Source organism: Cotesia glomerata, linkage group LG1, assembly GCF_020080835.1.
Source record: "Cotesia glomerata isolate CgM1 linkage group LG1, MPM_Cglom_v2.3, whole genome shotgun sequence".
NCBI classification, from domain to species: domain Eukaryota; kingdom Metazoa; phylum Arthropoda; class Insecta; order Hymenoptera; family Braconidae; genus Cotesia; species Cotesia glomerata.
In genome coordinates, this window is record NC_058158.1 from 749,892 (window position 1) to 777,376 (window position 27,485).

A 27,485-nucleotide genomic window follows, 5' to 3' on the forward strand; every position below is an offset into this window, starting at 1 on the left:
TAAAAAAAATTATTTTGAAGAATTTTTTTACAATTAAATACAAAAAGCTCTTAAAAATTAATTTGTTGATTAAAAAAAATTTTTTTTAATCAAATTATTGTTTTTTTCAGTAAATTTTTTTATTTTTTATAATTTAATATAAAGACAAATATTTAATAGTTAATATTAAAATTTTTTTACTAAAAATTTATTTTAATTTATTAATAAATTTAAAGTGGCCATTTTCTGGACAATAATTTACTTTTATCCAGCGTACGCAACAAATAAAAAAAAAAAAGAATTAAAAATGATGAATAATAATATTAAAGAGGAAATAATAGCCCTTGAGGTCGTGAGGAATAATTAATAACCGGGCAGGGATAATTGACTGGAATTCAAGAGCCAACCGATTGGAGTTTGGATCCTCGGACCGCGGAGTAGAAGCAACACGTGACCGTGCATTCAAATGGAAACTCTTCTGCACCTCGGTCTTTCTCTCTCGCGTTTATTAGCGACGTGAATTCTATTCTATTCTACTCTATTCGTGTTTTCCCGGACGATCCTCGCCGTCGGAAAGCGATGACAAAAGTACGAGGAAATAGCGCGGGCGTATTGGCCAACAGGATTCGGTGATGGCGTCGAGCGGACGCCGGGACGAGCGCCTGCCTCCAGTGTTGAGCCGACAGCGAACCTCGTTAGAGCGTCGCGACGTCCGCGTGCTTACGTCAAAGGTACTCCAAGTTTCGTTAATTGTGCAATTGTTTACCTGACCCTTAAAATTTTTTTTTATTTCCAATTTTATTAAAAAAATTTCAAAAAAAATTATTAGTTTTTTTTTTTGAAAAAAAAAAATAAAAAAAAATTACCGATAAATTTTTTTTAAATTAAAATCAAGCTCAAGCTTATAATCAAAAAAAAAAATTGTAATAAAAAAATCAACAGGTGGCTTGGCAGATTTTTATTATTTCCGTTTTGAAAGCTTAAGATAAGCCGCGAATTAATAAAGCAATTAAATTTAAAGATAATTGTAATTAAAAAAAAAAAAAAAATTTTAAGCTTGAGATAAAAGCTCAGACTGACAAGAGAATTAAACGTAGGACAATTGAGAGACAGTTGAACCGAAAACAGACGGGATTTAATTAAGTCGCGGCCCGAGTAATTTGATTCCGCTGATGGAGGTACGTGAAAACTAACACATGTCGGACGAAAACGAGATCTAGAAACACTCACACAGATCTATGTTTATAAAATAGTTTGACGTAGACATAGACGTGGACAATGTAATTGAGCACGTTTCAATTTGAATTACGACACGGCTCACTGGATACGTCGGCTCGGTATTGAAACTCAAGCTTTTAGCGCTCAGCAAAACAAACATTTAATAAATAATACAGATATAAATTAAACGGGGATGGAAACAGTCGCTTGCTAATTTTTTTTACCAATTTAAAAAGGTTACACTGATGGAAGGATTTGTTTATAGTTAAAAATATTTGTTATTATTTAAAAATATTTATTAATATTTAAAAAGATTTATTAATATTTAAAAATGTTTATTAATATTTAATAAATGAATTATTAAATACAAACAAATCATTTTAAATACTAAGAAATATTTGTTTAATACTAAAAAGTGGTCTCTAATAAATGATTTGTTAAATATTAATAAATATTTTTAACTATAAACAAATCCTTCTATCAGTGCAGAGGTACAAGATTTAATAAATAATAGAGATATAAATTAAACGGGGATGAAAAGAGTCGCTGCCTAATTTTTTTTATTAATTTAAAAAGGTCATACTCTCATGGAAGGATTTTTTTATAGTTAAAAATATTTGTTAATATTTAAAAAATTATTTATTAGAGACCACTTTTTAGTCCTTAACAAATATTTATTAATATTTAAAAATATTTATTAATATTTAAAAAGATTTATTAAATGAATTTCAGAATTATTAAATACAAACAAATCATTTTAAATACTAAGAAATATTTATTTAATACTAAAAAGTGGTCTCTAATAAATGATTTGTTAAATATTAATAAATATTTTTAACTATAAACAAATCCTTCTATCAGTGCAAAGGTACAAGATCCTTTTGCTAATTCGACCGCTTTTATTTTATTTTTTTTTTTAAGTAATTAATTATTGTATCAGTAAAGCAGTAAATTTTTTAATTAAACCAAGGTTTTAATTAAATTAACCAGGTGTGATGTGAAAAATAAACCCGTCGAGAAAGTACGAGGCATCACGAAATAAATCTTGGGAAAATTCAGGTGAGTTGAGACTTAAAATTTGAAAAATTAAAAATTGAAGACTCGCGAGTGAATATTTTATTTTTATGAAGCGGGAGTGAAAGGTGAAAGAGATATTGAGGAGAATGGACGTATTAGTTGATTGCTTTTGAGCGCAAAAGAGCACCAGCGAAGCATCGAACAAATGGCATTTGAAAAAAGAAGAGAGTACAAGTGCAATCGAACGAACAAATCCGACTTGAATTTGCTTCTTCCGGCCTTGACCTCTCCCTCTGGCTCCTCTTGCTCTTCCCTCCTGCCGCCCCCGCTCAATCTCTTTGATATTCCGTCTCTCTTTATTTTATTAGTACTCTCAATCCCGGCTATTTCAATCCCCTCAAAACCGTTTATTGAACAATCATAGAGAGGAGATGACTTTCTGTCTCTCAATCTTCAGTTGTCATTCTTCAGACTCTCTTCTATTATTTTATTGCTTACACTAGCCTGGAGATGATCGAGAACCGAGGGTGAGGGATCGTTAATCCACGTTAAAACAACTTTCATGGATTTTATCTCGCTTAAGCACGTAATCCGTTAAATAAATACACCGCGACGAGGGACTCAGATCTAGTCCAGCTGCTGTGAGGTCTCTCCTCAGGAATTGCATTTAAATTACTTTTCCGCGCGGTAAATAAAATATAAATAACGGAGTTATGTATTTTATAATTTTTTTTTATTAATAGACTATTTTTATAAATTTATTCATTTTAAAAAAATATTTAATTATAAAAATAAGAGTGTAGAATTTAAACATAAATATTTAAGCCAAATATTGGTGATTAAACAATTAATTATTGTGGTTTAATGACGCAAGATACGATAAAACTGATTGGGACCATTTTTATAGGAAATTTAATTTTCTATAAGAAAGTATTCTTATCTTTTTTTCTATATTTGACCCGGAATTAAAATTTCAAATAAAAATCTCAAAAATTAATATTAAGTGTAAAAATAAATTATAATAAAAAATTAATTATCTATATTATTAAGAGAATAAGAAAAATTTTTTGGCCAGTGTGTTTATATGATAAAATGGGTTTTTATGGTTAAATTTAGTATCATTGGAAAAGTCTTGATCTAATCAATTTATGATTATAAGTATTTAGGCTTATTTCAATAGTTGACAAGATAGCAAAGTCAATTTTTAATTATTGATATTTTTAAAGATATAAGCTCATCCCGATGTTACACTCATCAAGAGCTTTCATTTGAGTACCCACATGCATTTTGATATATTTCTCATATATTCATATATATAAATATATAAAATATATAAAAAATTGATGTGGGTACTCAAATGAAAGCTCTTGATGAATGTAACATCGGGAAGAGCTTATATCTTAAAAAATGTCAATAATTAAGAACTGACTTTGCTATATTGTTAACTAATGATATTTTTGACGATATAGGCTCATCCCGATTTTACACTCGTCGAGACCTTTCATTTGAGTACCCACATCATTTTTTGATACATTTATATATTTATATATATGTATATATGAAAAATATATGAAAATGCATGTACACATACAAGACTTTGCAAGATAGCAAAGTCAGTTTTTAATTATTGATATTTTTAAAGATATAAGCTCATCCCGATGTTACACTCATCAAGAGCTTTCATTTGAGTATCCACATGCATTTTGATATATTTTTCATATATTCATATATATAAATATATAAAATATATGAGAAATTGATGTGGGTATTCAAATGAAAGCTCTTGATGAGTGCAACATCGGAATGAGCTTATATCTTAAAAAATCTCAATAATTAAGAAAGTACAGTGCAATTTAACAAAAGTCATTATTTAATAAAGCAAAATTTTATTTATTTATACTTCACAAGTCACAGCAGTTTTTTTTACTAGTTTTTCCATATTTTCTATATTTAAATTTCAAATAAATAACTCAAAAAATCAATATTAATTGCTAAAATAAATTATAATTAAAAATTAATTATTGTGGCTTAATAACGCAAGATAAAATTGACGAAAACCATTTTTCTAAAAAATTAAATTTTTGATAAAAAATTATTCTTATTATTTATTCCTATCTTCAATATTTAACCCACAATTTAAATTTCAAATAACTTTTTCCTAATTACGAATGTAAAACATGAAAAATAATAATAACAATATAAACAATATGATTATTTATCGAGTTACCAGTCGACGAGAGTTATTTACGGAATCCACGAAAATTAGATTCCCCCAGGACTGGTAGACAAGCACTATACATAACGTGCCGTTCTTCTCACACATTGGAATCTAATAAGCTCGCGTCTACATACCCGTTGAGTTTATCAAATTATTACCGTCCACATCAACACTGAAATTACTACGCAAATATTTCAATTTAAAAATTTTTCCATCCAGCTCTTTTTAATTGAATTTTTCTATTTTTCCAAACTAAGTACAAAAATAAATTTTTATTTTAATTAAGCAACCCACAGAAATATATTTCACAAAAAAAAACAATAAAGTTATTATTAAATTAAAACAAAATACTTTTAAATACTATCTCAAGCTCTAAACTTTACCCATAACTCTTTCTTTTGGAGGAAAGAAGAGTAAAAAAATTTAATAGCCGAGCTTTAACGAGTTTACGACGATACGATGACAGTTAACTTGGCTTAAGTGTCATGTCAACTGTTTCATCCTTCTCCATGCAGCAATCGTAATTATAATTACAATTATAATTATAATAATAATAAAATTTAAATGTAAACGCATATCTAGCTTGAGATTGCTTGAGCATTTCGGGTCTAATTAATGAAAACAACCCTATGGCTGTTAAATGTTGATGACTAAATTTCCAACCCCTGGAAAAATTCTAAAGTCGTTCAGAAATTACCTTGAGTCGAGTCTTTAACGACGCGAATTAGCAACGCTGTAGTTGAGACCTTTGCATCACATTATGCCGCTCGATACTTTCCTCTCTGCTGTTATATTATATCTCTTCCTTTCCCTCTTTTTTTTTATTTTTTATTTTCTACACAGTACATCGCACGTGCCTATTTTATTTCGACCGACATAACATGTGTTACGTGACCGTTTATTAACACCTATATCTATACGAATATATATCCATATATCTATTCATTTTGATCGTCTCCTTTTATCACAATCTCTCCTCTATTTTATTGAAGTAAATTCGGCGAAAAGATCTCGTAAGAGCCAGCCTGGCCCTTATTGCAGCCATAAGAAATCCAGAACACTGAAATTCCATTAGTTTTTATCCCGACAGTCTTTGCATGAGCTTACAATGGTATTTATTTACACGTCTGACAATATTTCATTTACATTTTTATTATACGAGGAGTTTATTTTCATTCATTTATTCACTCGATAACTTTATTTATTATTATATAACAATTTAGGTGCTTTTGCATCCCCTGAAAAATTTTCATACCAAATAATTGATTATTTTTTTTTAAATTTACAATTTTGCACGCCTCAAAAGCGAACCTTGAGGTAGTGCTCTACTCTCGACATGTCAAAAAAAGCAATTTTCTCAAAACTGAAATAGATTTTTTTTAAAAAAATTTTTTATTAAATATATTTCAATAACAATCATTTTGTTTAACATTATCAATAATGACATTAAAAATAATATTTCCTGGACGTCTGTGTGTCTGTATTTATGGATCCGTAATTTTTATTTTAGTAGATTTCATAGAAATCTAACTATTGCATTGGTCCTCATGACGGAACTTTTGAAAAATTTTTCTATAATTCGACTCAGCTCGTCAAGCGGATTCAGAAAATGCATATGGTTGAAAAGTTTATATATATACGATATAATCGGCATTGTCTCTTCTCTAACTCAATAAAACGTAACATACTTATTCTTAGGACGATTTCCGAGGTTAAGTTCTAAGATGAGCCAAATCTATCGATTAGTTTAGAAATGAGAGCAATTCAAAAATTTTCAAAAATCGCAAAAATTTTCACTTTTACCTTATTTCCGTGCAATAACAATGGAATGCGACATCCTATCAGATTTCTGTAAATTGCATTTGAAAGCTTATTTAATAAGCTGCAATTTGTGTACTTATTTATTTCTCCAAATTAAATAGTTTAGGAATAATAGCAATTCAAAAATTTTCAAAAATCGCAAAAATTTTCACTTTCACCGTATTTTCGTGCAATTACAATTGAACGCGATATCTTATCAAAATTCTATAAATGGCATCTGAAAGCTTATTAAATAAGCTTTTAATTTGTGTACCTCATTATCAGTCTAGGCCAAAAATCACCTGCTTTCTCAGACAGATTTAATGAAATTTTACTTTTGCATTCGTTTTGACGTCTTTGTTGTTTAATCAAACAGAAATTTATTTTTTTTTCGTATGCAACCCTAGTAGTATTTTTATTATTCACCATGCAATCTACTTCCATTTCGGCTGCCGAATGGCCTTTTATTTTTTAAGTTACATCCTTGCGTCTCTAAAGTACTTAAGAGTGACTTAAATTAGGCTTTAAAACTTTCGATAAATTCATTTTTAATTATTTTCTATTTATGACTTTGTTTACAATATTATTTATTCATAATCAAAAATTATTTTTCATTTTTAAATTAATTTATTATTCCTCGAGTTAATTTCCGAAAGGCTCCGCCCTCGAGAGAATTAATAAAAAACGAGGATAATAATTCACAAATACACGAAAAAAAGAATTTTTATTTCTCTGATAATATTTTCTAGGCTATTTTCGCTCGGAGGTTATTGAAAAATTTGATGTACGGTTTTAAAAAGGGGTTTTATGAGTTTTAATTTAATTCTGTGAGCTAATCGTTTGTGAAAATTCATCATTTTGCATATTTATTTGCGGAAAAAAATATAATTTTTTTTTTAAATTGATGTAACGTAAAAAATACTTTAATTTATAATTATTATTCTATAAACTTATTTAAAATGTCAATAATAAGAACTTTATGTTGAAAAGTTAAAATAATAATAAATTTTATGGTATATATATTTTATAGACACAGTAATTGGGTATTTTCCTCAAGATTTTGTAAACCCTCTCATTAAAATGGAAACTTGAGATTTCAGCACTAAACAAGTACCAGTTATAGTTCAAGAAATCAAGAGTAGGGTCAAAAATATAAAATAAACGCTGACTGGAGGCTTTTTGCACTCAACCTAAACTTCTTTTTTAAATTATCACCCAAAAAAAATTTATTTGAACCAAGACAATTATTTTTAAGAACTTTATCTTCTGAATTTGTGTAGAAAAATTCTTAAACTATAATTTTTCTTGGTTTAAATAAATTTTACTTGATTAAAAAATTAGGAAAACGGTTGACCCTAAAGGCCATCCCTGCAACTTCCCGCTAATTCCGTTAATACCTGGCCGCTTTTTTGAGCTCTTCGAGCTCAAAAGTACAATCTGTGTGTTGTTTTAAGCTCTCCGAGCTCAAAAAGATACCTTTTCTATGCTTTTGAGCTCTTTGAGCTCAAAAGTCTGATAGAAGTTTCATGGAACACTATTTTTTGAATGTTCATACCGCAATAACTTTTGAATGAATGAACCGATTTTTACGCGGTTGGCGGCATTCTACGTAGTTTTTAAGCCTTATAAATAATTTCTAAGTTTCAATTGGTCAAACTAGAAATTTCGAGTAACTGTGGAAAAACACTTTTTTCGGTTTTCTTTCGTTCACGATATCTCTCGAACGAATCAACCGATTTTGACCAGCTTGGTGGCAATCGACGTGGTTTTATGATGTTAAGAGCTGATTAGTTTTTGGAATCGATCGGTAGAGCTGTTTGAAAGTTATTCCAAAAATGTCGAAGTTATGTTGAAAAATCCTTATTTCCAAATATTTCGTCGAGGATATCTCTCGAACTAATCAACCGATTTCCACGTTTTCGGCGGTAATCGACGCGGTTTTACCCTCTGAAATTATCCTATATCATCAAAAACGATCCGAGAAGAAATGACGAAGTTATGTGAAAAAACAGTTTTTCGGTTTTTTCGGTTTTTATTTCGTTCTGATATCTCTCGAACGAATCAACCGATTTTGACCGGATTAGCGCCGATCGGCGTGGTTTTTGACTTTAAGAGCTGATTAGTTTTTGAAATTGATCGATCGAGCCGTTTAAAAGATATTCCAAAAACCACTTTCAAAAATGATTTTTTTCTAATTTTTTTTGAGATTTTTCAAAATTTCTCAAAATCTATCGGTCCGAATCGGTTCAAATTCTCAGGAAATCTAAGTTTGGCGAAGCCCTTTCGAATGGCACCAACCGCGATGAAATCGGTTTAACCGTTCAAAAGTTATAAGTGATTCACATACTTACACACACACACACACACACACACACACACACATACAGACATAGTGACAACCTCGCGGGGATAGTCAGGGAAGCTTCCTGTGACCTTCAAACGTCGAGATCTGATGAAAACTCGATTTTTGCAAAACGGGGTGAAAACAATAACTTCCCGATTTTTGAAAATCTGAGATTTTTAGCGGGAAGTTAAAAATATTTTGTCTTGACTCAAGACAATGAAACTCTTAAAAATAATTTTTTTTTCCCGTGTATTATCATTATTTGAAGTTGTTGGTAAATAATGGACGGATAAGTCCCCAAAAGTAATATGTAGTTAGTAACAGAAAGAGATTATTTGAATACAGTATACATTGTGGTTGTTTAATGTTTACAATTGCCTCTGTCACAGCAAGCTTATTCCACTCAGGAACTAAACAGACAACTTGGGATTTTCTCTTCTCCCGAGTATTATAAATAAAACCCTTATAACCACTTTATACTTTGTACTTTATATATTCGTCTCTTCGGATCTTAATCTTTGGATTATACTCTGTGCAATATAATTTAAAAATTTTTTTTTATTTATATTGCCGAGGTTTCTTTTGATAAAAAGTTAATTTTAACTTAAACAAATTAACCTTAACTGATTTTTAGTGACTTATTTAATTAAACTTTACCTTTAGGACAATAAATTAATTAATTGCTATTTATTAAAATAATGAAAAATAATAGAATTATCAAAAATAAATTTTTTTCAGAAAATATGATAGGGAAGAAAATTTTACTGAATTGAAATAATTTTTCTGTGCTGTCACGGTTTGTTTATTCGCTAAAAAAAACAAAAATTGAAATTTGTATTTGTTCTATCTACGAGTTGGTTACAATATTAAAAGTAGATAAATATTGATAAAAGTTTTTTGTTTTTAAAAATATTTTTTGTGAATTGTAAAAAAGGGTTTTTTTTATCTACAAATGTTGAAAAATATTTTTTTTAGAGAACTTTTCGCAGATTAATAATGCTCAATGTTGGGTAAAAATCAAAAAGTGTAGAATTTTTTCAATAAAAGGAAAAATTTAATGGTTTTTTATTATTTGAAACTATTCGCGCAAATACTTTTCCAATAATGTCAATTTAAATTGATATAATAAAAGTTTAATGACTACTAAATGTTTTTTATTGTATCAATTATACAGATAATATAATATCAAATAATAATAATGATAAAAAATATTTAGTTGGAAAATTTTTATTATTTTAATTTAAATCGTTAATTTAAATATTTTAGTAACAAATAAATTATTTTAAAAAATAGTAATAATAATAATAATAACAACAACAACAACAATAATGATAAAAAATAGTTTTCTCAAAAATTTTCATTATTTTAATTTAAATGGATAATTTTAATATTTTATCAATAAATAAATTATTTTAAAAAATAGTAATAGTGATAGTAATAATTATAATAATAATAATAAATAGCTTGCTTAAAAAATTGTATTATTTTAATTTAAATGGTTAACTTTAATCTTTGAGTAAAAAATGAATTATTTAAAAAAATAATTACAATAATAATAATAATTTATTAAATCAAAGATAGTTAATCCGAGGTCTCGAATAGCTTATCTGGTAGAGCATTTGGCGCATTACCAAAAAGATCCAGGTTCTAGTCCTGGTCTGGGCTATCTGAATTATTTTTTCAGTCACTGAGTAAAAAATTACATCTTTCTCTAATAATAATTGTCAAAACAAATTTTAATTGTTATTTTCACCTAAATTTTCTCTGATTGTATGAGACCTCATACCGATAAAATATTATGGTGAAGAAATAATAATGAAAAAGTAGTCATTATCCAACAATTTGGATCGGGTAGTCCGGTTTATAATAATTAACTATCTTCGATTTAATAAATTTAAAACACCGATCTTCATATATTAAATATACAACAACAACAATAATAATAATAATAATAATAATGATAATAATAATTTATTAAATCAAAGATAATTAATCCAAGGTCTCGGATAGCTTATCTGGTAGAGCGTTTGGCGCATTACCAAAAAGATCCAGGTTCTAGTCCTGGTCTGGGCTATCTGAATTATTTTTTCAGTCACTGAGTAAAAAATTACATCTTTCTCTAATAATAATTGTCAAAACAAATTTTAATTGTTATTTTCACCTAAATTTTCTCTGATTGTATGAGACCTCATACCGATAAAATATTATGGTGAAGAAATAATAATGAAAAAGTAGTCATTATCCAACAATTTGGATCGGGTAGTCCGGCTTATAATATTAACTATCTTCGATTTAATAAATTTAAAACACCGATCTTCATATATTAAATATACAACAACAATAATAATAATAATAATAATAATAATAATAATAAATTTTTGTGCTAGTTTGATTCAAGTGAGTACAAGTAACTAACTCAATCCACACGAGACTTTGAAATGTTTTAAAACTCAATAGCTTTTTTTGGGAAATTTATCTCCTGCCGGAATTAGATCACCCGGGCGAGGGATTTTTTGCTGAGTTCCGTTTTTAACGTTTTTATCTTCGCTCCAGGTCTACTTTTTGTTAAACTTATATTGATGACGTAGACACACGACCAAAGATACATTCATACATTTATATTTATTATAGTTATTCCGATACCAAAAAATCCAATAGATACAAACCGACGTTTCATCTTTACATTACATATGTCCCATAAAACTAAACAAAATAAAATAACTGTTGTTCCTCGTCTCTCCCCCAAGCAGCCAGCAGACCCGAATAATAAAAATACCCCCGTATAAATTTGTATAATGTAAGATAAAAAAATCCCTTCGCGATTCGATTCCCTCACTTAATCAGTGGGAAGTAAGCTCGACTTAAACTTTATTTAAAATTACTTTTTTTATTTTTTTAAATATATACCGTACACATTTTCACTCCCAATTTACCCGAAGACTGAACAAAGGAGGACTGAATAAAATAAAACAACTATCGATTTAATTATTTGTTCCCTTTGCCGAACGAATTTCCACAAAAGAAATAAAATTTATTCTGAGATACTTTGTTGAGATTGTTTCCTTCTATAAAAGCCGATACGAATCTCGTTAATTACTTTTACTTGGGCGCCAGTTGGAAAATTCTGACCTTTTTTTTCTTTCCAGGATCAATACAACAACCTTTCATTTAAATCGTGGAAAATTATGCAATTATTATTAATTAAAAAAATTTTTAAACCAGTTTTATAACATCGGAATTATTAAAGCTTAATCGGGAAATTGTAAACAAGACAGCTTGCATGACAAGTTATATAATCCAGAACAAATACTGGAGATTTATATATAATATGATTGAACAACTGAAGTGGCGAGAATATAGATATTTATTATACAACATGTTATTTAATATTGATTTTAATTAGAATTCATTTGAGCGAGGAGAGAATCTAGAAATAAATCCAATAATGTTTTTCCCCGAGATTGATTAAAAATATTCCCTATATATCATATCATATTATTTGGATACTGTTTTATGTTTTACGTTTAATATTCAATATTTTATACTTCAAGAACACGAGACCGGAGATAAATTGTTACAGCGAGCTACGCAAAACCCATTTCACCGCCGTAAAAAAAATATAAAACGTCCCTTAATATTCTTCATTGAATCATAAGCCTCGGGATAGGAAATTCAATTTGAATGCGGCTCTATAAAGGACCAAATTTTTTTCAAACTCTTGCGTGTACCATAGTGCCGAATTTATAGAATTTATGGCCTGAATAAAAGATGCGACAGTGATTTTGGGGGTTTTAGATAAAGTTCAAACTGCTTTGATCTTTTTAAAATCAATATTAACTTTTTCAAAAAATTGTCTTTTTTTTAATTATTATTATTTCTAAAATAAATGTATGAACATGTGTGTTTCATGTTTGATTCATTTATAATCGTCATTTATTGCATAATCATGATCATATATATATTCGAGCTACAAGAAATTATAAGTTCATCGAGACCCACGGTCAAGGGATGTCGTAACCCACATAAAAAATTTTATAGCGGATAGTTTATTTTTAGCATTATTTAAATCGAACTTAATAATTGAAATTATTTTTTTTTTGAAAATATTTATTGAACAATTTGACTTATAAATTTTTTATAAGAACATATATAGTTCATATTTGATTTATAAAAATATCATATAATCTTATATAACATATGTGATTTATAAAAATTTTATCTGGTCATTTTTACTTTATAGGTGACGTGTAAAAGTTACATATGGTCTTACATGACATATATGACCAATAAAAATTACATATGGTCATATATAGTCCATATATGACGTAAAAATATGATATAAAAATTACATATGATCTATATATGGTTCTATATGACATATGTGACTTTTAAAAATTTTATTTGCGGTAAAATATTAATAATATAAGATTAATAAATGTTATATATGGCTCTATATGATATATGTGGCTTGTAATAATTACATATAAACATATATGACTTGTATAAGTTACATATGGTTCCATATGACATATGTGACTAATAAAAATTACATATAAGCATATATGTTTTATATATGAGCGATAAAAATTTTATCTAAGGTTACATATGATTCATATAAGACTTATAAATGTTATATATGGTTCTATATGATATATGTGATTAATAAAAATTATATATGAGCATATATGTTTTATTTTTGATCAGTAAAAGTTACATATTGTCTTATATGATGTATATGACCAATAAAAATTATATATGATCATTTATAGTTCATAGGCGACTTGTAAAAATTACAAGTGGTATTATATGACATATATGACCAATAAAATTACATATAGTCCATATATAACGTAAAAGTATGATATAAAAATTACACATGATTTATATATGGTTCTTTATGACACATGTGACTTGTTAAAATTTTATTTGCGGTAAAATATTAATAATATAAGACTTATAAATGTTATATATGGTTCTATATGATATATGTGGCTTGTAATAATTACATATGAACATATGTGATTTGAAAAAGTTACATATGGTCTATATATGGTTCCATATGACATATATGGCTAATCAAAAATAAATATAAGCATATATGTTTTATATGTGAGCGATAAAAATTTTATCTAAGGTTACATATGATTCATACAAGACTTATAAATGTTATATATCGTTCTATATGATATATGTGATTAATAAAAATTATATAAGACCATATGTGTTTTATTTTTGACTTGTAAAAGTTGTATATGGTCTTATATGATTTATATGACCAATAAAAATTATATATGATCATTTATAGTTCATAGGCGACTTGTAAAAATTACAAGTGGTATTATATGACATATATGACCAATAAAATTACATATAGTCCATATATGACGTAAAAGTATGATATAAAAATTACACATGATTTATATATGGTTCTATATGACACATGTGACTTGTAAAAATTTTATTTGCGGTAAAATATTAATAATATAAGACTTATAAATGTTATATATGGTTCTATATGATATATATGATTAATAAAAATTATATATGAGCATATATGTTTTATTTTTTACTTTTAAGAGTTGCATAAGGTCTTATATGATGTATATGACCAATAAAAATTATATATGATCATATATAGTTCACAGGTGACTTTTAAAAAATTACACAAATTTTATTCACAAACATATGTTACTCTTCACAAGCATAAACAATTTTTTTTTTTTCATAAAATAGGATTTCCGCAATAATACAGTTCAGCAAAAAAGGAGAAAATACCAAGTGCGAAATTAATTTATTGCCGAACACGAAAGACGCAAGCGGAATACAAGTGGTGGGCGTGAAACCCATTTTCCGATACTTGTACTTCTACAGTAGTTTTTTTATTTTTTGTTTTTTTTTTTTTTTTTAGTATTATATACTTTCCGATAAAAAATGTATTTATTTCTGAGCTTCACCAGAGGTTCTGCAGTTATTCTCTTCAAAGAGTTTCTCTATTAAGAGTGTTCTTGCACAGCTGGAGGAATAGGGTGAAGAAGTTTCCAATCATCCCTGTATTCCGCCGGAAGCTTTTCAATCCCGGATCTCGACCAATCGTACTAATGATCGTACATTTTTACCTTTTAAAATACCAGATAAAATAAAAAAAAACCACTCGAGCTTACTGTAATAACAGCGGTAAAAATAATACAAGAGATAAAACAATTCCCTTGAAAATTCAATACACATTCTTTCAACTTAATATTTCTCATCTTTACTCTCTTTAGCTTTTTTTTACTTCCACAATTTATTCCACGAAACTAAAAACCGCTTTTCGCTGAAATAAAACTCCACAGATCGTTCATTACTTTATTTCATCAGACAAATCTAATTACGTTACATCACTTGAACTGGTAATGTTCTCGTATCCATATTTAAGCTATAAATAAATGTCCTTGATTACAAGCTGGAAAAAAAATAAAGCCCTTCGGTGAATTAAAGGGAAAATAAGTCCAGAAATAAATAAGGGAGGAAAGAGAATTAGCGGTGTCCATCCGCCCTAGCTTTTTCTTGGAACATATTTGACCTTTTTTTTTGGTGTAAATACAAGCCGAGAATAACTGAGTGAAGACAAAGTATGTATTAGCTAGTGATGTGACTAAAGAATGGCCACAAACTTAAAAAAAATGATTAATGGTCATCTTTTTAATTACATTATTTAGTAATTCAAAAATTTTTGCATTTAATTTATTGTACAAAATTTAATTTAGAATTTTTTAGAACTTTTTTAGTAAAAAAGTTCTTTTAAAATTTATTTTTCAATTTTTGGGTGCATTTTTTTAATAAAAACAATATATAAATATTATTGACAGACCAAAAAAAAAGAAGTTAACGTGCATTAATTTTTATACAAAAAATTTTTGATCATAAATTTCAAAATTTTCAATAAAGTTAATTTTATTATAAATTTAATCTCTATTTCTAGGTACATAATTAAGAAATGACCTTGTATCTTGTAAACTATTGACATTTTTAAAGATATAAGCTCATCCCGATGTTACACTCATCGAGATCTTTCATTTGAGTACCCACATCAATTTTTCATATATTTTATATATTCATATATATGTATATATGAAAAATATATGAAAATGCATGTGGGTACTCAAATGAAAGCTCTTGATGAGTGTATCATTGGGATGAGCTTATATTAGAAAAAAATGTCAATAATTAAGAACTAACTTTGCTATCTTGTCAACCAATGATATTTTTGAAGATATAAGTTCATCCCGATGTTACACTCATCGAGACCTTTCATTTGAGTACCCACATCAATTTTTCATATATTTTATATATTTATATATATTATATATATGTATATATGAAAAATATATGAAAATGCATGTGGGTACTCAAATGGAAGCTCTTGATGAGGGTAACATCAAGATGAGCTTATATCTTAAAAAATGTCATTTTTAAGAACTGACTTTGTTATCTTGTCAACTATTGACATTTTTAAAGATATAAGCTCATCCTAATGTTACACTCATCGAGACCTTTCATTTGAGTACCCACATCAATTTTTCATATATTTTATATATTTACATATATGTATATATGAAAATGCATGTGGGTACTCAAATGAAAGCTCTTGATGAGTGTAACATTAGAATAAGCTTATATCTTAATAAATGTCAATTTTTAATAAAGTACAGTGCAATTTAACAAAAGTCATTATTTAATAAAGCATAATTTTATTTATTTAGACTGCAAGGTCGCTAGTAATGATAAATAATTTTATTTTTTCAATTTTAAAATTCAAAAAAATTTTAATGCTCAATAAAATTTATTTTATAAGTTAAAAAAAAAAAATAAAGGATGAAAAATGATCGTATAATTCATAAAAAAAAATCAAAACTTCACCATAAATTATTTTTCCTAAGTCAAATAAACACTTAAAATAAATCGCCTACTAAACAATAAAAAAAAATTCAATTCTATTTATTTTTCCAACAGGAAAAATAAAAAAAGAATATTTATCCGGCATGTGAAATATTTAAACAGCATAACGTGAACAAATGTGAGGTACAAAAAGACGTCAAGTGCGCTTGAATTTAAAAACCAAAGCCCTTTTGAAATAAAACGGTATTGCGTCAAAGCTGTTACACCCCCGAACTCAGGCATCATCCTGTCCGGGCTTACGTACACACGTACTATCATTATTGTTATTTATTATCCTTGTTATTACATGTGTATTTAATATAGTAATCAATAACGCCCGAGAGAACAACAGGATGTGGAGAAGGCGAGGTGTAACAAGTAATGAAATTACAAATTCAACGCTAGTGACTGGTGAATTACTGTCCAGCGGATTTGTTCCGGCCAAACTGTACATTCTCTTCGATAAATCGACAAGCAATCAATTTGTTGAATGTTGCATGTACTCTGCCACCTGTGCTGACTACTGACATTAAATACAAGCACGCATCGGAGAAAAAACTGAGTTATAAATAAATTCGGTACGGGGATGAAAAAAAAAATTTTTTTTTTTTCCCATTGAGCCCTTGAAGTAAACCCAGTCGTAGTTGTAGTTATAGTTATAGACCAGTCGCAGTGCGTCCAATGAAAGTAAAGAGGAATTACGTCGATCGATAGAGTAACCGTCGGCGCCTATATTATATCCAGCACTACTGTCGTCATCCGGATCTGACGCGGTCATAACCTGAGAAAAGACCAAGATGAAGATGAGCGGAATATTATAACTTTACCTCAGGATATAAATACACTTATCATGGCTACAGCGGGTTAATATGTCGTCAGGGTCACGGTGAGGGCTGATACTTGTCATGGAGAATTATTGTCCATTTTTACTTTGGTCTAATCACTAACAAACCCTCTACAAAAATTATTATTTGTAAGTTTTATATTTTGGTACAAATATTAATTTATTATTTTTTTTTTTTTTTTGATAAAGATTTTAAAGAAATCGTGGGCAAAATTTAATTACATTTTTAGTAAGCATATATTATTTGAATTATTATATTGATTTTTTAGGAAAAAATAATTTAAATGATTTTAAGTTAAATTAATAATAAATGAATGAAATTTTGCTTTATTAAATAATGACTTTTGTTAAAATGCACTGTACTTTCTTAAATATTGACATTTTTAAAGATATAAGCTCATCCCGATGTTACACTCATCAAGAGCATTCATTTGAGTACCGACATGTATTTTCATATATTTTATATATATATATATAAATATAAAATATATGAAAAATTGATGTGGGTACTCAAATGAAAGGTCTCGATGAGTGTAACATCGGGATGAGCTTATATCTTTAACAATGTCAATATTTCACAAGATACAAGGTCATTTCTTAAATATCGAAATTTTTAAAGATATCAGCTCATTTCGATGTTACACTCATCAAGAGCTTTTATTAGAATACCCACATGCATTTTTGATATATTTTTCATATATCCATATATATAATATATATAAATATATAAAATATATGAAAAATTGATGTGGGTACTTAAATGAAAGGTCTCGATGAATGTAACATCGGGATGAGCTTATATCTTTAACAATGTCAATATTTCACAAGATACAAGGTCATTTCTTAAATATCGAAATTTTTAAAGATATCAGCTCATTTCGATGTTACACTCATCAAGAGCTTTCATTTGAGTACCCACATGCATTTTTGATATATTTTTCATATATTCATATATATAATACATATAAATATATAAAATATATGAAAAATTGATGTGGGTACTCAAATGAAAGGTCTTAGTGAGTGTAACATCGGGATAAGCTTATATCTTCAAAAATATCATTAGTTGACAAGATAGCAAAGTCAGTTGTTAATTATTGACATTTTTGAAGATATAAGCTCATCCTGATGTTACACTCATCAAGAGCTTTCATTTGAGTACCCACATGCATTTTCATATATTTTTCATATATTCATATCTATAATATATATAAATATATGAAAAATTGATGTGGGTACTTAAATGAAAGGTCTTGATAAGTGTAACATCGGGATGAGCTTATATCTTTAAAAATGTCAATAGTTTACAAGATACAGGGTAATTTTTTAATTATATATCTAACGATAGAGCATTTTTGAATGGAGCTTAAATACTTATCATAATAAATTTACTATTGATGAGAACACATTAATCATTGGATACAAAATTGCACTTATTCTTTTAATAATATAGGTTATTAATATTTTCCAAAAAAAATTTTATTTTAATTTAAATTATAAAAAAATTTTCCAATCATTGAATAGCTAAAAAATAAATGACATCGTAATAATTCATTTCGGCCGAACCTTATGAAGCCACACCTAAAGTTATAACTTTGAAATTCGCATAAATTTCGAGGATAATGTTAATTTTAATTACTTAGCACATAACTCGAGACATTTTTATCAGAATCGATGGCAATAAAGTGCAAAAATAGATATTGGATACATGTAGGAACTTTGAAAGTTTGCCCGATAGTTAAAGAATTTTTAATTAAAGGAAATTGAAACTCTCCAATAATGTGATATTCAAAATATGTATACAGTTATAGTTAGATCAAACAAATTTAAACTGCGGTAAACATAAAAGGGAGTATTTGTCGAGCCGGCGCAGCGGTTTCTTCGGTAAACATCGGCAATTTTATAAATTTATTACCCCGAAATTATCGAGCGCATTTATCGGTCCTTGTGATATCATATTACGTATTATGTGTATAGAGCTTTGTGCAAATACGTTTTGCATCGCCAGCTTAGAGCTCAATGCGTACATTCAATACCGAACGTCTGTTATGTCGGTACGTAATACGAAATACGATAACCAACAAATGCGATTATAAACCTAAATATCAACAAAGGTAACTCCCTGTAGTGTGTGCTTAAGCAGAATTATGTGCATAAATATTTTTAAATGTCAAATTTATTAATATGTAATTTTTTTAATTTTTATTAATCTTTTTTTTTAAGTTATTTTAACTATCAATTAATTATTAATTATTTATTATTTATTTATTTATTAATTATTAATTATTAATTATTCAAGCCATAAAAAAAATTTTTTTTAATATGAGATTTTATTAAATTTTTTTTTTATAATAAACTTTTCTAAGTTAATTATTAAAAATTTTTATTCATGACTAATTTTATTGAAATTTCTTTAAAAAATACAATAAATAAATAAATTAGTCAATTTTTATGTTTATTTTTTTTTTTAAATGAATTAAATTAAAATTTTTAATGATTTAAATAAAAAAATTTTTCTTCTTAAAATTTAAATATCAAAAATACGATTAAAAATACTATTTATTCAAATTTAATAATTTAAAAATGAAAATACTAAATTCAATAAGAAAGAAACATAATTAATTACTCAAATTTTTATTATTTTTGGTACATTGCTTTCTTATACTACTAAAAATAGCAAACAATTGATAATCTTCAAGTAAAAAATTACTAAAATTTTTTTCTTCACACAAGTGAGGCTTAAAAATTCGTAAAAGTCTGTTATATTAATAATATTAATTATTTCTAATTAAAAAAAAAGCGGGAAGGGGCAAAAATTAATAAAAAAGGGAGCGAAGCATACTATAAGAGATAAATCCTTGTAAAATATCAAAAAATGAACAAGTAAAATCCTCTAAAGTATATTTTTTTGTTATAATATTTGATAATAATAATCATATGTAATAAAATTGACTATCCGGTGACCAAAGTGAACATAGAGCCGATGAAAAACCTCAATTATTTACCCCACCATTTGCCTCTGCAATTACAAACTCCATTTGAGCAAGACCCGCCGCGTTTTCCTTGAGCGATGCATTTCGCGGCGCAAGCTGAGTGATTAGGCGAGACCCACTGTGATTGGAAGGAGAACAAATCGCAGGTTAGCCGACGTTCTCTGACTAGTTCCGGGCCTTCTGCGTCTATTTCACTGGCCGCGGGTCCGACGTCGTCTATTTCACTGGCGGCTGGCTCGGCATCTGCTCGATAGAATTATAAATTAAATAAAAAAATAAATTAAATATTTTCACACGGAAAAAAGTAAACTGTAAAATTCACTCGGATTCCGGTTAATTTTTAGTAGATTTCATAGAAATCTAACTATTGCATTTGTCCTCATGACGCAACTTTTGAAAAATTTTGGTATTTTCTGACTTAGTTCGTCAAGCTGGTTCAGAAAATGCCATTAGTTCAAAAGTTTATATATGTATGTATATATATGTATATATATATATATATATATATATATATATATATATATATATATATATATACGATATAACGCGGCTTATCCGGACGATAGCGTCTATAGTTGTTAATGGATCCTTTTCAAACTCAACATACTTCATTTTTAGACAAATACCAAGGCCAAGTTCAAAGATGAGCTTAATCGGTCAAGTAGTTCAGAAATTATATGGTTTCAAAATTTTCAAAATCCTAAAAATTTACTTTTTGGCTGATTCTTTCGCGCATAACTTTTGAATGAAATAACCTATCGAATTTTTGTATTTTATTATGTTATAATATAAAATTAAAATTTTGTGTTAAAATATTGAAAATAAAAAATTCGTAAAAAGAAAATAAATGTAAAAAATTTTAAGTTATTATATAATAATTAATAAATAAATAAATTATGTTGTTATTATTATATATAATTAATAAATAAATAAATTATTATTAATATTTATAATGAAAATTTACTTTATGTGAAATCTACTTCCATTTCGGCTGCCGAATGGCCTTTTTATTGTTTCAAACAGTACACCGGACATCGGGGTGGCAAAAATATAAATATTACAGAACTTAATGTAGAAAGTATAAAAGCCACAATTTATAATTTAATATCGAAAATAAGTGATTCGTAGCTGTCACTATAGTAAATAACGACTCTCTCATCTTAAAAAATTACAGTTTCAAACAGTAAAAATTGCCATTTCAATATATAGTCCATACTATGAGGAGAAGGGCAATTCAAATGAAGAGAAGCTGGTCTCATTCTGGGAGAATTTAACATTTGAAACAGTAAAAATTCTACTCTTAAAATATATATTTTACCAGTCCAAGCAGGTCAATAATTATAGTTTGACTTTTAGCATTACGTTTAAAATTTACCATTTTACTTTGTAAATATTGACGTTGCCTGTATTAGAAATTTAGTAACTGCACGCATAAAACGATTTTGTTGAAATAACAAAAGATGGGATAACTGAAAAATTTGTTCTGGTAACAAATGAGTGTAGTTACAGCAACAAATCCATTAGTTGCATTAACAAAATGTTTCAAGTTGTACTACACAGTAAAAAATTTTGTGTCATTGCGTCAAAAAATTTTGTGTTAAAAATTTTTGTGTTAAATATTTAACACTTTTAGAGTCAACGCTCTCTGTATTGGACCTCTCTGTATTTGACCGCTCTCTGTATTTGACCACATTCTTCCTCTGTATTTGACGATTTTACACAGCTCTTATGGACAAGGACGAGTCAAATACAGAGAATGGTCCTGTACGGGCGAGTCAAATACAGAGAGCGTTGACTGTATGTAAATTTAACATTTATTGTGTTAAATTAATACAAAAAAGTGTTAAATTGACACAAAAAAGTGTTAAATATTTAACAGAAAAATTTTTAACACAAAATTTTTTGACGCATTGACGCAAAATTTTTTACTGTTTAACAAACCAATTTGCTAATCCACAAAATCAATTTGTTGCCCTAACAAAATCATTTTGTTGCAATAACAAAACTAATTTGTTTTTAACATATTTTCCAAATCAGCTACAGCTGATTATAGCATATTTTTAAATTATATATTCTCTTTATTACTTTAACAAATTGTCTTTGTTACTCCAACAAATTCTCTTTGTTATTTTAATAGAATAATTTTGCTGTTTCAACAAAAAAATTTTTTATACCAACTAAAGTATTTTGTCGAATTAACTTAAAGATTTAGCTATAGTAACAAAACTGTTTTGTTGTTATAACATATCAATGGCTGCGTTCAGGTTTACTAAGTTCTGAGCAGGGCTAACTTTATCTACCAAAAAATTAATTTTAGACATACTTAAATAAATATACCTTCCATTGTTTTATTATAGATTTTTTAAAAAAATAATATAGTTGCTTTAAGTTGCTGTTACAAGATATGCTAAGATCTGCCAAGAGCTTAGGGCCAGTTTTCCGATCCGAGATAAAATTTTATCCGAGATAAAAGTACTGCCATTATGATAAAAAAAAAATAAATAATTCAGCACAGTGATATTGCCTACGAATAATTCTCCTTGAATTCAGTCACTTATTTTGAATTAAAATAAATAAACATTAGCCACATGTCACAGAAATATTCACCTCCAACTGTGACAACTTCCTGATTGTAAATAAATAAAATAAAAATTAGGAAAACGGATGACCCTGAAGGAGATCCCTGTAACTTCCCGCTAATTCTATACCGAAGCGCTTGAAATTGCACTTATAATTTTGTTGAGCTCTTCAAGCTCCAAATTACAATTAATGTGTTATTTTGAGCTTTATGAGCTCAAAGAGGTAGCTGTTCTATGCTTTTGAGCCCTTCGAGCTCATATCTTGCGTTTGACATATCTATTATTAATTTATAATTGTGTTAATTAATTTAAAATAATTTAAATGACACAATTTTTATGATATATTTATTTATTTTTATTTAAACAAACGACCAAATTCATGGAGAACTAATTGAGAGCAATATCACGTCGCTGAATTATTTATTTTCTTTTTTATTTTATTGGCGGTACTTTTATCTCGGATAAAATTTTATCCCGGATTGAAAAACTGGCCCTTAGTAAACTTTAACGCAGCCATTAACTTGTTATAATCAAAATTTTGTTATTTTAACTTATAATTTGTTATCCCTATGTTAACAAATTCATTTGTTACCACAACATATCTTAGGTTATCTAAACAAAATTTGTTTCTGCGTGTGTATTTTATACTTTTTACATACCATGCGATCTTTTTTTAGGTACGAAATGATAAATATCAAAGTCAAAATTCTTAATTATTATACTTTAACATTTTCGACATTCACATAGCGAATATTACTGTTTGAAATAGTATTTTCTTCCATTTAAAAATAAATTGTAGTGTTTAAATGATAAATATTATAAAGTGAATAGTAAAATCACGATTTTACTGTTTGAAATGATAATTTTTAGCAGTTGATCATTACTTATTATAAGTCGACTATCATTTATTACAGTTTACTTTTTTCCGTGCAAATATTTTTAATTGAAAATTTAAAAATAAACTGACAATCACTTCCGGCGTCACGCTCGAAGATTCTATTCGGCACAGCAGCGGCAGAAATACTCGCGATCAGACACGAAGCGAAGATAAATTCAATTAACAACTTCATTGTAATTTATTTATTTTTATTTCAATAAATTTGTAGCTTTGTTCACTGATCGGTATGCAATGGAGCGAGTCCGAGAGATCCCGATTTTTATATGGTACCTAAGAATGAGGAAAAAGGAAAAAATGGACGAGGATGTGGAGCAAATGTTGGCAAAAATAGGATTTTAATCTCAAAATGATATATCAAATGGTTTTCCGGTGTTAAAGGATCAAATTGCGGCAAAATAATTGCGGGGATATATAGAGAGAAAATTTATGTGATATTATTTTATATTATTAATGTATTTGATGAGTGTGTGAGTGTGTATGTATTTGTATGTATGTGGTATATATGTATAGAAGGGAGGGCGAGGAAGGAAACCTTAACCGCGTGTCCTGGTGCGGTTCAGTTTGTGTCCGGTGAATCTACAAACGCACTCGGAGATTGAAGATCCAATGCTTCGGCGAATTCCAAGGACTTTGGCCAGTAGGCAGTCAAGGAAATCGTTCACTTTACTCTACTCTAAACACACTCCACACTCCGTACTCCATACTCCAAACTCCACGTACTTGAACATTGTTTCATCAATAATTTAATTAAACTCCCTATTAATTATGGTATTGCTTGATTTCACTCTAAGTAATTAAATTGTATTAATTTCTAATTATAATAATAACAATAATAATAATAATAGTATAATCAATAAAAATTTTATTATTATCTGTATTATTAAGAGAATAAGAAAAATTTTGTATCCAGGATAGTTATATGATATAATCGGTTTTTTTTAGTGAAATTTAGTGTCATTGCAAAGGTCTTGAATTGAATTTGTGCGTTTTGAAGGTTTCATATCATTCTCATCGATAATCAATTTATTATAATAAGTATTTGAACATGACAATTAACAATTGCAATCTTTATTTTGGATCTTATTTAAATATTTTTTCTTGTAGAATTATTATGACTTTAAATTAAGTTTGTATTAAATAATCTATTTGGATTTTATAACATTTGAAATTAAATCTAATTGTAAATCTTTGATTAGTTAAGTAATCTTGTAACCTATGTAAACCAATGTAATTTAAATATTGATGGCTTTGAGGGAGCTTAGGTTCCAGAGCCAAATAAATTTTTTATCTATCTATCTATCTATCTATTTAAGCGGCATTCGAAAATACTCTATTTTTAGGCACATAATTAAGAAATAACCTTGTATCTTGTAAACTAATGACATTTTTAAAGATACAAGCTCATTCCGATGTTACACTCATCGAGAGCTTTCATTTGAGTACCCACATCAATTTTTCATATATTTTATATATTTATGTATATTATATATATTTATATATGAAAAATATATGAAAAAAAACATGTGGGTACTCAAATGAAAGCTCTTGATGAGTATAACATCGTGATGAGCTTATATCTTTAAAATATATGTTATATATATATTACATAATTAAGAAATGACCTTGTATCTTGTAAACTATTGACATTTTTAAAGATATAAGCTCATCCCAATGTTACACTCATCGAGACCTTTCATTTGAGTACCCACATCAATTTTTTATATATTGATATATATTATAAATATGTATATATGAAAAATATATCAAAAATGCATCTGGGTACTCAAATGAAAGCTCTTGATGAGTATAACATCGAGATGAACTTATATCTTAAAAAACGTCAATAATTGAGAACTGACTTTGCTATCTTGTCAACTAATGATATTTTTAAAGATATAAGCTCATCCCGATGTTACACTCATCGAGACCTTTCATTTGAGTATCCACATCAATTTTTCATATATTTATATATATTATAAATATGTATATATGAAAAATATATAAAAATGCATGTGGGTACTCAAATGAATGCTCTTGATGAGTGTAACATCAGGATGAGCTTATATCTTTATAAATGTCAATATTTAAGAAAGTACAGAGCATTTTAACAAAATTCATTATTTAATAAAGCAAAATTTTATTTATATTATTTTATTATTATTATTTAATTAAATAAAAGTGTTTATATGTAGGTTTAATTTATTGAAAAATACTCAATTCCATTTAAAGTTTCATATTTATTTTTGTTAGTATATAAATATATAAAATTTATTTAGGTCATTATATATAAAATCATAATATATTAAAATTATAAGATCATAATAATAAAATTCGTTGTAAATTAATTCACCAGAAAATTTGAATCTCTATAAAAAAACAATAACAAAAATCAATAATACTAAAATATGCATACATCAATTATACGGAGGTAATTATTGAATTATTAATCGTGAAATCTACATTGAATTATATATTTGATAAAACAGAAGAATGGATTAATTAATATTGATATTCTGATGCATAAATTATAAAGGTTATGACGATGACAAGATAGATATCCGATAATACTATTGATATTATTACATCCTATAAAACTTGATGAATAAATGAATAAAATCTTCAATGAGCCCCGATTTAAAATTCAAATTCTAAAGGTTGATTTTATCCGAAAAAAAATTTAAAAACAACGATAAAAGATTATTATTTTTGACTTAATATAGGAGGGAATACTCGCATTATATTGTCGCGGATACAAGAGGAGCATCCTCAGCATAAATTTATCTCTGTTTCTCGTTAGCACGTAGTACGTACTCTCCTATCGTACATGATATAGTGCACGGTAACTACCGACTACCTATTCTCGGAACTGCTGATAAAAAATAAATATCACATAAACAACATAAGCTGTCCCGAGTCCTATCAAGCTCAGGGTGCTCTGCTTTAATAAAACATTAAAGAATAAAGATACTTCCCTGTTTTCTCTTTCCTCTTTCTGTTTTTTTTCTCCACTTATTTTAAGATTATAAAAAATCAGTTAACCCTCTTCTCTTTATACTCTACTATGTATTTTTTAATTGAGCTTTTGCTTTGTTTATTAATAAATTAATAAAATAATAATAATAATAATGCAATACAAAAATTGATAAATAAATACATCAAAAATTAAAATTATTATTCTGTCTAAAAAATGTGAGAAGATAAAATTGATGAGGATTATTTTTATAGGAAATTTAATTTTCTACAAAAAAGTACTCATCGTTTTTTAATATCTTCAATATTTAACCCGTAATTTAAATTTTATATAGAAAATCTGGAAAAATTAATATTAAATTTGAATTGCCAAAATAAATTATTATTAATAATTAATTATTGCGCCTTAATGACGCAAGATACGATAAAATTGATAGGAAATTTAATTTTCTACAAAAAAGTACTCATCATTTTTTAATATCTTCAATATTTAACCCGTAATTTAAATTTTATATAGAAAATCTGGAAAAATTAATATTAAATTTGAACTGCCAAAATAAATTATTATTAATAATTAATTATTGCGCCTTAATGACGCAAGATACGATAAAATTGATAGGAAATTTAATTTTCTACAAAAAAGTACTCATCATTTTTTAATATCTTCAATATTTAACCCGTAATTTAAATTTTATATAGAAAATCTGG

At 27.3% G+C, this 27,485-nt stretch overlaps 2 protein-coding genes across 7 annotated transcripts in view; one reads left to right on the forward strand and one right to left on the reverse strand.

The window, feature by feature from the left end:
- The first annotated feature begins 554 nt into the window (after positions 1–554).
- LOC123259406 overlaps positions 555–27,485 on the forward strand; it is a 32,557-nt gene continuing 5,626 nt past the window's right edge. The window contains exons 1-2 of one of the 6 annotated variants that reach the window (XM_044719936.1): positions 561–710; positions 2,168–2,256. The gene's annotated coding sequence lies outside the window, so the exon portion shown is untranslated. Of the gene's footprint in view, positions 711–947; positions 1,158–1,177; positions 1,317–1,349; positions 1,434–2,167; positions 2,257–27,485 lie in introns of those variants that run through there. The other 5 variants (XM_044719909.1, XM_044719918.1, XM_044719945.1 and 2 more) reach the window with 5 other exon arrangements.
- On the reverse strand, positions 19,956–24,047 carry LOC123259457 (defensin coprisin-like). The gene is made up of 2 exons (XM_044720002.1): positions 23,877–24,047; positions 19,956–20,573 (listed from the first exon to the last, which is right to left on the reverse strand). The coding sequence occupies exons 1-2, from the start codon at positions 23,977–23,979 to the stop codon at positions 20,335–20,337; spliced, it is 342 nt and encodes a 113-aa protein (XP_044575937.1). The 5' UTR covers positions 23,980–24,047; the 3' UTR covers positions 19,956–20,334.